Genomic DNA, 12,642 nt, shown 5'->3' on the forward strand with positions numbered 1-12,642 from the left:
GAGGGCTTGCTTATGCAAGCACTGCCCATCCACCAGCTGCCTGCAGGATGGATGTCTGTGGAAGTGCTTAAGGATGGCTGTCTGCAGAAAACACCAGGGGTTTTGGCTTTCTTGCTGTTTCAATCTGACAGTGATCTGTTAGCTTGTTTTTCTGCCCTGGACTGTTACGACTACAGTCTAATTAAGCATTTTCAACCATCAGTTGAGTATGATGTGACCAGTATTTTTTTTAAGTGACAAAGAACTAGAACATTTCAGATTAGAACAGAAAATAACAGTTGATTGCAGTTGAGGATAGATACTGTTTTGTGAAACTCTTATTTTAGCTGTATGTCCATATATGCCCATTGGCATACTGGGTCACAATGTAACATGTATCTATTTCTTACTTAATGTTATGGTCAGAAATGTTTGAAAACATTATTAGTGATCTTCAGTGAATTTTCCTCTATTTATTTGTATCTATCCCTTAAAGAAAAAAAGGCATGTCACTCTTTGTTTCAGTGTGGAAGTAACATTTGCTGAGGGCATACCCTGTGCTAGGCACTTATGTCTATTCATTTGACTCTCATAAAAAACTTTGGAGGTGGATGGTTGTACCCCAACTTTACTGAGAACAAACAGGCTCAGAGGGTGGTGCTGGTCTTCTGTCAGTGGCCATTATGATCCCTGGAGCTGAGCAAGATGTCCATGGACACATCAGACGGTTCTTATTTGCTCAATTTTTGGAAAAATGTTTGAAACATGGTTTTCTTGTCAGTAGACGCTTTCTGCTCAGCTGGAATGCAGGAAAGGAAAACTACTAGTACATTAAGGCTCTGCTCTCTCTGTGAAAACAAGCACCAGGCCATGGTATGCTCACTGAGGTCTCGAGGAAGAAAAAGCCAAGATTAAAGCTTGGCTCCAATTTGAGGAGAGAAATAAGGCATGGCCAGGAGCCCTGGGGAGAGCTTGTGGGTCAGAGAATGAAGTAAGGCTGGAAGACAGACTTGGATAGCTAGCTCCGGGAAAAGGGACCTTCCCCCCGGGGAGGTGGAAAGAGGGGGCTGACCTCCCAGGCTTCTTCCCACTGCTAAGCCTTTCCTCCTCCTTCTCCAGCGTGGCCACGCGGATTGAGCAGAGGAAGAAGATGAACTGCAAGTCCTTCCGCTGGTACCTGGATAACGTCTACCCAGAGCTCGCGTGAGTGCCACCTGCACTTCCTGCATCTGGCCTGGGTGGGGGCCAGCGGCGTGGGGACCCTTGACCCTGATGTCTCCCCGGCCCAGGCAGTCTGGCTGTTTCTAGCTGTTGATGTTTGTCTTCATGTGACGGGTCTGGAAGAACCTGGAGGATGTTACCAGGAGTGAAGTGAGGTGTAGGAGCAAAGAGTTAAACAGACTGGGCCTTAGAGCTAAAAATGGGCGTTGTCGGGACTTCCCTGACCAGTGGTTAACTCTGCACTTCCACTGCGGGGGGCGCGGAAACTAGGAGCCCACCCACAGCCAAAATTAATTAATTAAAATAATGTTGAAAAAAAGAAATGAGCCTTGTCCCCTTAGGAAAGCAACAGCACATTATGTAGCAAAGGCTGCAGAAACACTCACTTCGTTTGACTCTGTTCTCTCCTTTCTGGGAGTTTATCCCAAGGAAATAAAGCAAATGAGCAAAAAAACTGTTGACAAATAAATGACCACTGTAGGCTTCTTTGCTGTGAAAAAAAAATAGAGACACAACTAACAATAGGGGCTGGGTTTAGTGAATCATGATCCATTGACCTAAACAAATATTATGTGTCAATTAATATTATAATCATAAACTGTGAGTAAAACATGGGGAAATGTTTGCTTCAGCAAATGAGGAAAGAAAGTGAAAGTGAAGTCGCTCAGTTGTGTCTGACTCTTTGCGAGTGCATGGACTGTAGCCCACCAGGCTCCTCCATCCATGGGATTTTCCAGGGAAGAGTACTGGAGTGGGTTGCCATTTCCTTCTCCAAGAGATCTTCACGACCCAGGGTAAAATGAGCAAATGAGGAGCCAACATGCAAATGGTATATGTATGTGGGCTATAGGACAGTAAGCTGTAATGACTGGGGGGCCTGAGGGTGGGCAGAGTTGATTCTTTTTATTTCAGAAGCCTTCTCGGCATCTTGCCTATGCCATTCCTCACCTCCTCCAGGTCTTGAGTCATCTGTCCCGCCTTCAGGAGACGCCCCTGAGCTCTGCGTTTGCAGACTGACCCTTCCTCAGCACTCCCTGCTTCTTTTCCTCGTCACCCTTATTGTCATGGAGCTTCTATGTGGGCAATTAATGTTATTGTCATCTTCCCACATTTGACAGTAAGCTCCATGAGGCGAGAGGAATTTATCAGTCTTGTTCACTGCCTTATCTCCAGCCCCTAGAACAATGCCTGTCACAGAATGGGCACTCAATAAATAGCTTTATTTGATTTGATTTTGGTGTGCCAGATCTTGTTTTGGTGCCCAGGTTTCTTGCTAGTTGCGGTGCCAGGGCTTAGTTGCCCCATGGCATGTGGGATCCTGGTTCCTTGCCTAGGGATGGAACCTGCGTCCCCTGCGTTGGAAGGCAGATTGCTAACCACTGGACCACCAGGGAAATCTCTAATATTTTTTTCTAAATAAATTGCATAGTCAATAAGGCTCAGTAATAACTTTGAAATCAGCATTCTCCCTTCTAGAACTGTCATCTCAGGAACAGCTGTCTCCCAAAGGATGCTGTCATGATTTTCCAGAACATTCCACTGCTCAGAGCCTCCGTATCCTCAAAGGAAGCAAATCTTTGAGAGATTTGGTTTTGGGAAAACAGCCACGGTTAGGTTATAACCAAGTCCAGTGAATAACTTAGTTGATTAACCCAGATATTACAGTCCTGGGTCCCAAACACAGGGTGACAAGATGGAAACAAATAAACTGACTCTGTGAGCAATGTTCAAGGGATTCCAAAACAATCTGCGGGGCAGCAGCATCCTTGGAGAAAGTTGGCGGCCTGGATAACCCCAACTCCCTGGACGATGGCTGTGAAGGGAAGAACATTAGTTTATGAAAGTATAATAAACGAACAGCTTCCTCAAGTGGCCACTTTTAAAAGGATAGTTTTATTCAGATGTGCCATTTCTGAGCGAAACAAGCATAGTCAGGTCTTTATGTTCTGTCAGCGTTCATATTATCTGGTTGGAGCCAAGGACTCCGGGCCTCAGGCAGGAGTTGGGGAGCCGTGGAAGGGGATTGAGGATGTACGCCTCCTCCCACACCCCAGTCCCCATACAGTGCCCCACGTCATCCCCTGAGGACCGAGAGGAAGTATTGATAGTTTATAACTAGCATCAGTCTGGATCCATCACAAGACAGGAGAGTGGATGAAACCAGCTGTGCTAAATGAGGAGCATAAGTCATCTTCCATTTGTTTTGTCACCATGTGGAAGCTTAAAAAAAATGAATTTCTGCTGTTAAGGTAGAAACTGCAGTTCATTTATCCAGGTTACTCATCGTCAGTCTGTTCCTTCATGTTCTGCCTCGGTTCTCGGGGGCCTGGAGTGGATCAGATTGTTAGATAGAAAGGAGTTCTACAGGCCCAAATGATACCGAGTTTCCTCCACAGGGGATCCCAGTAGTTGGGCCACCCTTGAATGTGGTCAGTGGGGAGACTGAGGAGGCTGAAGGGAGAGGCCTGTGCTTTCCTAGGCCTGCCTGCAGTCCTGCTATGGCTCGGCCGCTTTTCCAGATCAGAGTTCTGTGGCTGGCTTCAGCAACTGCTTATATATACCTTTATTAGGATGGTCAGGAACAGTTGTGCAGGCTGTGCATTGCACAAACACCATATCTGAAGGGTGCTAGTCACACAGTATTGTACCTTTATTACAATTCCTGGCAAATGATGGTAAAAGTCTTCTAAAAAAATCAGTATATTATGATGGTTTTCTAACATAAGTAAAGTGTCTTGAAAAAAGGATGCCTATTTCTGTTTCTAGAAAGGCATCATAAGGGCTAATGGGAGCCCTGGCAGCCCAGCTTCGAGGTGGTCCACAGAGAGGAAAGCAGATACAGACTTAAGAGGGCTGCCAGCAAACAGGAGAGCTTAGCCTGGCTCTGCCAGGAGGCAGGGGAAGGGTGGCGATGGCCATCCCAGCTGCTCCAGGGCTGCTGCCACATCAGACACCTCGGGAGCTGCATCTGGCTGCTCTTTATTTATTTATTTTAATTTATTTGGCTGCACCAGGCCTTCGTTGTGGCATGTGGGATCTTTAGCTGGCACATGCAAACCCTTAGTCGTGGCCTGTGGGATCTCATTCCCTGACCAGGGAGCAAACCCAGGTCCCCCGCATTGGGAGCACAGTCTTAGCCACTAGATCACCGGGGAAGCCCCTGCATCTGGTCTTGAGATTGCTGCCTGAGCCCCAGGTCTCCTCCATAAGCATCAGTGGGCAAGCTTTGGCGTCAGTGACCATCGCCACACTTGGACAGTGCCCACCGCATCTCTGCAAGCTGATCGTCTTGCACATCTTCCTAAGCAACAGCAGGTAGGGAGGGGAAGAGAAGAGAAAGGTCTGGAACAACCTTGGCCTCTCAAAGAGGGCCCCGCAGGACCTTGTCTCTGTGTAGAGGGGAAATACAGTCCATTGCCCCTGGATGAAGCGGCGGGGGCGGAGCTTTGCCTCTCAACAGTCTTGTACCTAGCAGGTTGCAAAACTTAAATCCTACAGTGATCAGACAGGTAATGTAAATAAGTCAAGTGAGTGGGGACGCAATAGGGAGTGGAGGGGACTGTGGCAAACTGAAATGGGCAAGCCCCACCCATAGGATGGACAGCTGCTGCTCATGACAGCGTGTTAGTGCTGAACCAGAATGCAAGTTTGATGTGGCCTGACCTTCCTATATTTTTGAGAGAAGCTGGGTTTTTCTGTGTAATGTTGAAATACTGCCAACGAATTAAAAGCACCAATGACCACACTGTGCAGGTCAGACAAAACCTGTCCAGGGCCTGATTTAACTTGGGGGCCAACAGTTTGCAGCCTCTGTTCTCTACCTGCATATGACCTCTTGCAAGAGACAGGGGAGCGGTTCTGAAGGGGCGCTGCTGTCAGGAATATGGAGAGAAACTGGAACGTTCTCCACGAGCCTCCAGGGGAGCTGGTTGGTTCTGGAGCTCCGGGGGCTTCCTGTCAGCCCGGAGAAAGGGAGACCTGGTTAGGTTGATGTCCACAACAGAGACTGCCAGCAATGTTCTGATCTGCACCCCCAGCAGGTTCTCTTCTCAACAGACGTGATAGAGGCAGATAAATTAGGCATGTGGTCAGACTATAGGCCCCCCTGATTTCCCATCACCTGACCTGTGGGTGCATAATCCAAGCTCATACATAACCTTCTAAACCCAGGAATACAAGCCCGTGTCAGCTGGGGCCAGCATCCCGTTTGGGTTTATTACCCATGGGGTAAGACAGTGCGTCTTATATTTGAGCTTGTATGTGTGTGTGTATATGTGTATGTATGTGTTTAAATATACTTTCCTGTGCACATAAAATGTTCTAATAATATACTCTTTTCAAAACCTAGCTGTTTCACTTAACAGTATCTTATAAACACTTCCCCATATTACCAGATAGTCTTTCTCAGAGTCCTTTTTAATGGCTGAAGGGATTTCGACAAATGAATCATAATTTACTTAGTCCTGTGCCTATTGTTGGAGATCTAGGAATTTCCAGTGTTTTCAGTATAACCAGTCACTCTGAATGATTATCATTTAAACTAAATCTCTGCACCCATCTATAATTATTGCCCTAGAATAGTAAGTTTCGGGAAGTGGGGTCATTAGGTCAAAAGTATGCACACTTTTAAGGCCTTTGATACATAATACCACACTGTCCTCTAGAAAAGTGGGCCAGTTTATGCTCCCATCTGTGGGGTATGAAAGGATCCAATCCCACAGCCACTGCCGACACTAGGTAGTAATATCTAACATATATGGATATATGCATATATACACAGATATACACACATACACTTATATATATAATTTGTATATTAGTTGTATATTATATGGTCTTCCCTGGTGACTCAGATGGTAAACAATCTGCCTGCAGTGCGAGAGACCCAGGTTCGATCCCTGCGTCAGGAAGATCCCCTGGAGAAGGAAATGGCAACCCACTCCAGTTTTCTTGCCTGGGAAACCCCATGGACAGAGGAGCCTCGTGGGCTCCTCTGTCCATGGGGTCGCAAAAATCGGACACAACTGAGCAACTAACAATTTCACTTATATATATATATATATATACATACACTTAAATATATATACACCATTATATATATATATACACTTAAATATTTTATGTATACAAATATATAGAAATTTCCCTGGTGGTCCAGCGGCTGACTCCATGCTCCCAATGCAGGGGGCCTGGGTTCGATCCCTAGTCAGGGAACTAGATTCTACAAACTGCAAATAAGAGACTGCATGCCACACCTGAAGATCCTGCAGGCCACAACAAAGCTCAAAGATCCTGCAGGCTGCAACCAGGACTCAGCACGGCCAAATACATAAATATTTTTAAAATTAATAAATAAATATACATATATGGCAAACAAACAATGGTAACTCTTTAATACATATTTCCTTAGTTATTAGTGAGACTGAACACATCTTTATATTTGTACATTTTACATTTGCCTCTTCAAAACAACTCCTTCCTGTCCTCTCGAGATTGCCCACTGAGCTCACATCTGAGTCTCAGCCTTTCCTCTTTCAGGACTGGGGAGCTCCGGCTTCTGGTTTGAGCTCTCTCCCACCAGCTCCTCTCAGGCCTGGTCTGAAGGGCAGTCCCTGGGGCTCCCAGAGCTGCCCAGAACCCAGGGTGGGGCAAGGCCCAGTCTTCCCAGGGGGACCCCTGCTCCCTCACCATCCCCTGCTCACCTTCCCCTGCTGCCAGGCCTGCCCCTCAGTGTCCCTCCCCATGGAGACCTGGGTGCCCTGGGATTGCCTGGGCCCTGCTCTCTGGGTAAGCATGGGTCACCCCGGGAAGGGCAGAGGCCAAGCCTGATCGCTGCCTTTTCTTTCAGTGTCCCCGTGAAGGAAGTGCTCCCGGGCATCGTTAAGCAGGGGACTAATTGTTTAGAATCCCAGGGCCAGGACACAGCTGGTAACCTCCAGCTCGGAATGGGGATCTGCAGAGGGTCTGCCAAGAACCCCCCAGCGGCCCAGGTACGTTGCTTGGGACCCCCAGATCAGGCCCAGGAGAGGGGTTAGGGGCCTCCATCTGCCCAGTCTCATCCTCTCTCTTGTCTACACCCTCCACAAACCCACTTTTCCAAGGACCCTGCCAGCTGCCCCTCACACTCTGCTCCTTGGGTCTGCTCCTGCCACACTCCACCCACGTTGTGGCCTGTCACACAGTTGCCGCCTGAGCACCACCTGCTTTCTGCTTGCAGGGGCAGAAATGCCACCCAAACAGAACTCAGTACTCTCCTCGGATGCAGCTGTGGGCAGCCTGCATAGACAGGCATCAGAGTGTCCAGGACCCTGTGAACACGTGTCCAACATGTGAGAGTTGCTCCACCCACGTCAAACTAGAACAGGTCGTGGAGACCCCGGCATGGACCTGACCACAGCTGTCCTGCTCCCATGTCCTATCTTTCTTCCCATCCCTTGAGCATCCTTTCATACATCCTCTGGCTGGCTCCAGCTAAGCTTCTCGATCCCAGTATTTTATGATGAAAAAGTTCAAATGTATAGAAAAGTTGAAACAATTGTACAGTGATTAGCCATGCACCCATCCCTAGTATTTGTAGAAAATTCTACCAAAATACACAGTGTATTTGCTTTATCATCTGTCTACCTATCTATCCATTCATTGCTGTATTTTTTGGCTCAGGCAACCCACTCCAGTATTCTTGCCTAGAGAATCCCATGGACGGAGGAGCCTGGTAGGCCACAGTCCGCGGGGTTGCAAAGAGTCGGACACAACTTCACTTTCTTTCACTTTCTGCTCCTTATCTTGCAGGCGTGGCTCTTCACTGACCATCTCATCCAGCAGCAGGGGAAGTGCCTCGCTGCCACCTCCACCTCCGTCTCCCCAGGGTCCCTGGTCGTACTGCAGGCATGCAACCCAAGGGAAGGCAGGCAGGTAAGCCTCCTTGCCCCCACGCACAGGTTGACCAGCAGCCCAGGGGAACATAGTGAAGGTGTGACATATAGACTCAAATAAGCCCTCCAGAGTGAGGACTGGGGATGACTAAGCCTGTATCCAGGCAAGTCCGTTGTTTTCCTCATGAGAAAGTACTTTGGGTAAACAGTTGTTAAATGTCCATCCCGCATCCTGTGAGCTCCATGCGGGCTCACTATTTTTATCTTGTCAACACTGTATCCCTAGTCCCTGACAACCAGTACAGCCAAAACAAATGTGAGGTTTTAACGAGAACCTGTGCCATGGGTTTTACGGAGATCATCTCATTTAATCCTCCCAGCAGCCCAGCAACCTGGGCCTTAGTGTGTGCATGAGGGCGTGCTAAGTCGCTTCAGTCATGTCTGACTCTTTGCGACCCCATGGACTGTAGCCCGCCAGGTTCCTCTGTCCATGGGATTCTCCAGGCAAGAATACTGGAGTGGGTTGCCATGCCCTCCTCCTGGGAATCTCTCCAACCCAGAGATCAAACCTGCATCTCTTATGTCTCCCGCATTGGCAGGCAAGTTCTTTACCTCTAGCACCACCTGGGAAGCCCCAGGCCCTAGTCCTAACCCCATTTTAAAAGTGATAAACTGAAGCTCCTTGAGTTTAAGAAATGTATCAGATCGCACTGCTGTGAAGGGGTAGAGCTGAGATTCAAACCCAGTGTGACTCCTAAGGCTACAGTCCTGCCCCAGCACATAGTAGGTGTTCAGTAAGTATCTCCTGTCTGATGGCTGGTTGGGGAAACTGAGACCCAGCCAGGGTGCTTTCCAAGCTGGCATGCCGGTCTCATGTGAACACTGCCTTCTCCACTTGTCAAGCTTTCACTTGCCCTGTTTTCACTAATCCTGGCAGACAGGTCAGGCTTGCCTGTTGAGAAAGAAACAGATGCTCAGAGAGAGCAGTCACTTGCTCAGGACACACAGAGTCAGCCACGCTCCATTCCTGGCTTAGAGGGCTGCTCATCTGCCCAGGAATGGACCGGAAGGCCAGAGTTCTGCTTCAGCCCCTCCTCTGCCCGCCCCTTCTCGGTAGCCCCCACTGTGCCTGACCCTGGCCAGTTCCCTGGCCAGCTTGCAGGGCAGTGGAGGGGCAGGAGGGCGCCTGGCCTCTCCTTCAGCCGCCAGGGTTTTCTTGCCTCCCTCTTTCCTGTTGCCTGGGTCAGCTCTTTGTTCAGGGATGACTGGCAGTTTGCTATTTCATTCTGGAAAAGCAACCAGATCCTTCCTCTCCCTCCAGCCTCCGCTGTGTATGTGCGTGTGAGTGTATGAGAGAGAGAGGCTTGAGTGCCATAGTCTGCTTGCTGGCTGGGACTCTGCAGCACGACCTGCCAGCCCCTACCTTCACTGCCCCTGCAGGGATGCGTGTCTCCAGGCTCCCCTTCACCCGGGGTGCTGGCTTCTATGAGAGTCAAGCCTTGAGCCCACTCCCACCCACTCCTCGGTGAGGCCAAAGTCAAGGCAGTAGCTCCCAGGGCAGCCACCCCTCTCTGTGTTCCCCTTCATGCTGACCCAGGACTCCTAGGAATCTCTTTGGCCACATTCCTTCTGCCCTGCAGGTCCTACAGGGCCCCCAACAGCGGAACCCCTCTTCCAGAAGGACAAGGGTGAGCAACTGTCCCACTACCAGTGACTTCTCAAGTCTGGGCCTCCGTTCCTAGTCCTCTGTTGACCCCATTTCTGAGGCCACCTGGGTATCAGTTGTGGGAGAGATACCTGTGCAGAGTGGTGTCACCCTCTTCACCTCTCTGAGCCTCCATCTCCTCACTTATAAAATGAAGGGCTCCCTCCCTGCTCTCCCTTGGAAGGAATCTACAAGAACTGAGACTGTGGCAATGGAAGGGCACCGTGAGATGGTATTTTTTCTCTGGCCAGGCTAGAACCTAGTGACCAGGAGACTCTGGGGGAGGGACCCCAAGACTGTGTCTGATGGCACCAACAGGAAATGAGAATCCCATGATTTGGGGAGCACTTCCTCATGACTGATCAATTCAGTCTTTACATTCATTCTTCATAGAACAAAACTAGATGAAAGATGGATGAAAGAATGGCATGGCCCAGCAGTGCCCAGCCAGGGAACGTGGCCAGCCCCTCCCAGGGGGTCAGAGACTAGAAGACCACAGGCAGTAGGATGCTGTGAGTTCCAGAGGGACCAAAGGCCCTGCCAGGAATCCCTCTCTGCTGGGACCGCATGGGCAAGAAAGCCTGGTTCTCAGCCATCTGCATTCCCCAGCCCTCACTCCTCAGGGAAATCCAGACCCTGCAGCACCGCCCCCATGCCTTCCACCTTGTTCCCACCTCCCAGATGGTTCCCTTCTCTGCCCACGCCGTGTCCCCCTGCAACTGAGGCTGCTCATCTCCCTTCTAACAGTGGCTCCAGCAAGTACATGGCCCCTCCCACCCAGAAACTAGGACCCCACCTGCAGCAGATCTGCAGCTGCAACCAAAGAGACTGCGCCGGTGTCTAAAGGGAAGCTGGAAAAGCAGATTTCTATGTGACGACTAAGCCAAACTTTAGATAAGTGCTGTGCAGGCCAAGCAAAAGCCACCTCTGGGTTACATGCAGCCCGAGGACCTCTGATCTAGACAGTAACTTCATGCCAACCTATGGAAGCAAGAACACATCAGGAGGGCCGGGTTTAAAGCTTGTATGTGGGGTGCAGTGCCTCTTGTCCTTAGTGCAAAGGACACAGACTATTTAAACGGGACTGTGTCCTAGGGCCACTTACCCTCATGTGTAATGCGGTACGGATGTTATTATTATTATTAATCCTTGTTTTTCTCTCCCCCACCCCTTTTCTGCCTCTCCCCTCAGAGATGGAGGAGAAAAGCCTCTTTCATCCAGCATTCAGTCAGCGGCCTCTGCCTGGAGGCTAAGCCCGCCCAGCTGGTGACCAGCAAGTGCCAGGCTGACGTCCCAGCCCAGCAGTGGCAGCTGTTGCCGCACACATGACCGTAGCCCCCGGCCTCCTGTACCTTTTGCATGAGACTTTGGGACCAGAAGGGGGTTGGGGTGGGGAAGTGTCAAGCGGGCTGTCTCCATCTCGTCACATTTCTGCCGGAATCATCAGCCAACACCGCTGCCACAACACACGATGCTCCAAAGCTTGGATGGGGAGGACGCAGGGGGAATGCCCTGCTTGCTGTCCTGGCCACCACCCGGCCTTGCCTGGGGATAACTGGACTGTGACTGGGCAGTCTGGCCCTTTGTTACTGCCCTTCACCCTCCCAAGGCCTGGACAGTGGTTTGGGGCCTCTCCTCGTGGGCTGGGAAAAGGAGGACAGCAGTCCCCCCGAGTCTTGCTGGGCCTTGGGGGCCTGCCTGTGGGGTCGGGCACAAGAGGAGAGCGTGGGCAGCCGTGGACAGGAGGCAGGCGGAAGGCAGAGGGAGGGGCAGCCTGTGGGCAGGTGGGGAACAGGAAGAAGTGAGCCGCTTAGGGGTCTGTCCCGGGCAGGCGCTGGGTTGGGGGCGGGAGGGATGGGAGCCAGGGCCAAGGATGGGTGAGCTGCAGAAAGACGGGAACAGAAAAGCCGCAAAGCAAGGAAAAGAATTGGTTTCGCCCGGGGACCTAGTTCCTCCCAGGGCGCAGTGCCTCCAGGCCCGCGCTCTGCTTCCCACGTTCTCAGCAAGGCGCTGCAGGGGCACCTCCAGGGGCAGCCTCGGGACCCAGTTCATTAAACAGATCCCACTTCTGTTTGGATATGTGTCAAGATCAGACCTCTCCCTTGGGCCTTAAAGACCAGCAGGTTCCCTGAGCGCTGCTTGGGCGCACCGGGTGGACCCCCGTAAGGGCAGGCGCCACTGAGCAGCTCCGTCCTCCCTGCTAGTTTTTGACTCCTGCCTTCTCTAAAGCCCTTGCCTCTGTAAATACAGCATCATTATGGGGTCGGGGCGCAGGGCGGTAAGAACGGGGAGTGTCGGTAAGCCATGGGGCCCGTCATCCAGGCTGGACTCCCCCACTGCCGGAGGGAGGCCCTTGGGGCTCACCTACTGCGGCGGCCTGCAGGCTGGCTGGCGGCCCCAGTTTGTACAGAGTTCCGAGTTCCTTCTCACACCCACTGGGCCTCTCTCCCCTTCCCCCAGGGCCTGGTCTTGGAACTGTTTCTGCTATTAATATTTCCAACATTCCTCTTCCCCTGCCCCACTGGCTTAGGCCCAGTGATCTTAGGCAAAAGTCGGGTGATACCAGGATTCCTGCGGGGGTGGGGGGGTGGGGGGGAGGGGTTGTCTCCCACCCAAAGCAAATCAGCCTGGAATGCCTAAGGAGTTCATAGATTCTGGAGGGCCCAAGAATCTCCTGAAATGGTCCCCCAAATAGTGCATGTGTGTGCATATATGCACTGTCCTGGGGAGAGGATCCATGGATTGTCCCAGGTTCATACAGAGGCCTCTGGTCCCCAGAGGGTCTGGCTTTTTCTGGATTGGAGCTGCCGCGCCCCTCCCCCTCCCTAGCGTGCCTCAACTGCTTTGGTCCCGCTCCCTCTGCAC

General features: G+C 50.9%; 1 protein-coding gene across 1 annotated transcript in view; it reads left to right on the forward strand.

Moving 5' to 3' along the window:
- GALNT16 (polypeptide N-acetylgalactosaminyltransferase 16) overlaps positions 1-12,317 on the forward strand; it is a 106,996-nt gene extending 94,679 nt beyond the window's left edge. Inside the window, exons 12-15 of the mRNA XM_052646356.1 lie at positions 1,099-1,182; positions 7,049-7,190; positions 7,990-8,112; positions 10,969-12,317. Of these exons, the coding sequence (XP_052502316.1) occupies positions 1,099-1,182; positions 7,049-7,190; positions 7,990-8,112; positions 10,969-11,106 (487 nt within the window). The 3' untranslated portion in view covers positions 11,107-12,317. The remainder of the gene's footprint in view (positions 1-1,098; positions 1,183-7,048; positions 7,191-7,989; positions 8,113-10,968) is intronic.
- Positions 12,318-12,642: the final 325 nt, after the last annotated feature.

This window comes from Budorcas taxicolor, chromosome 10, assembly GCF_023091745.1.
Source record: "Budorcas taxicolor isolate Tak-1 chromosome 10, Takin1.1, whole genome shotgun sequence".
Taxonomy (NCBI): domain Eukaryota; kingdom Metazoa; phylum Chordata; class Mammalia; order Artiodactyla; family Bovidae; genus Budorcas; species Budorcas taxicolor.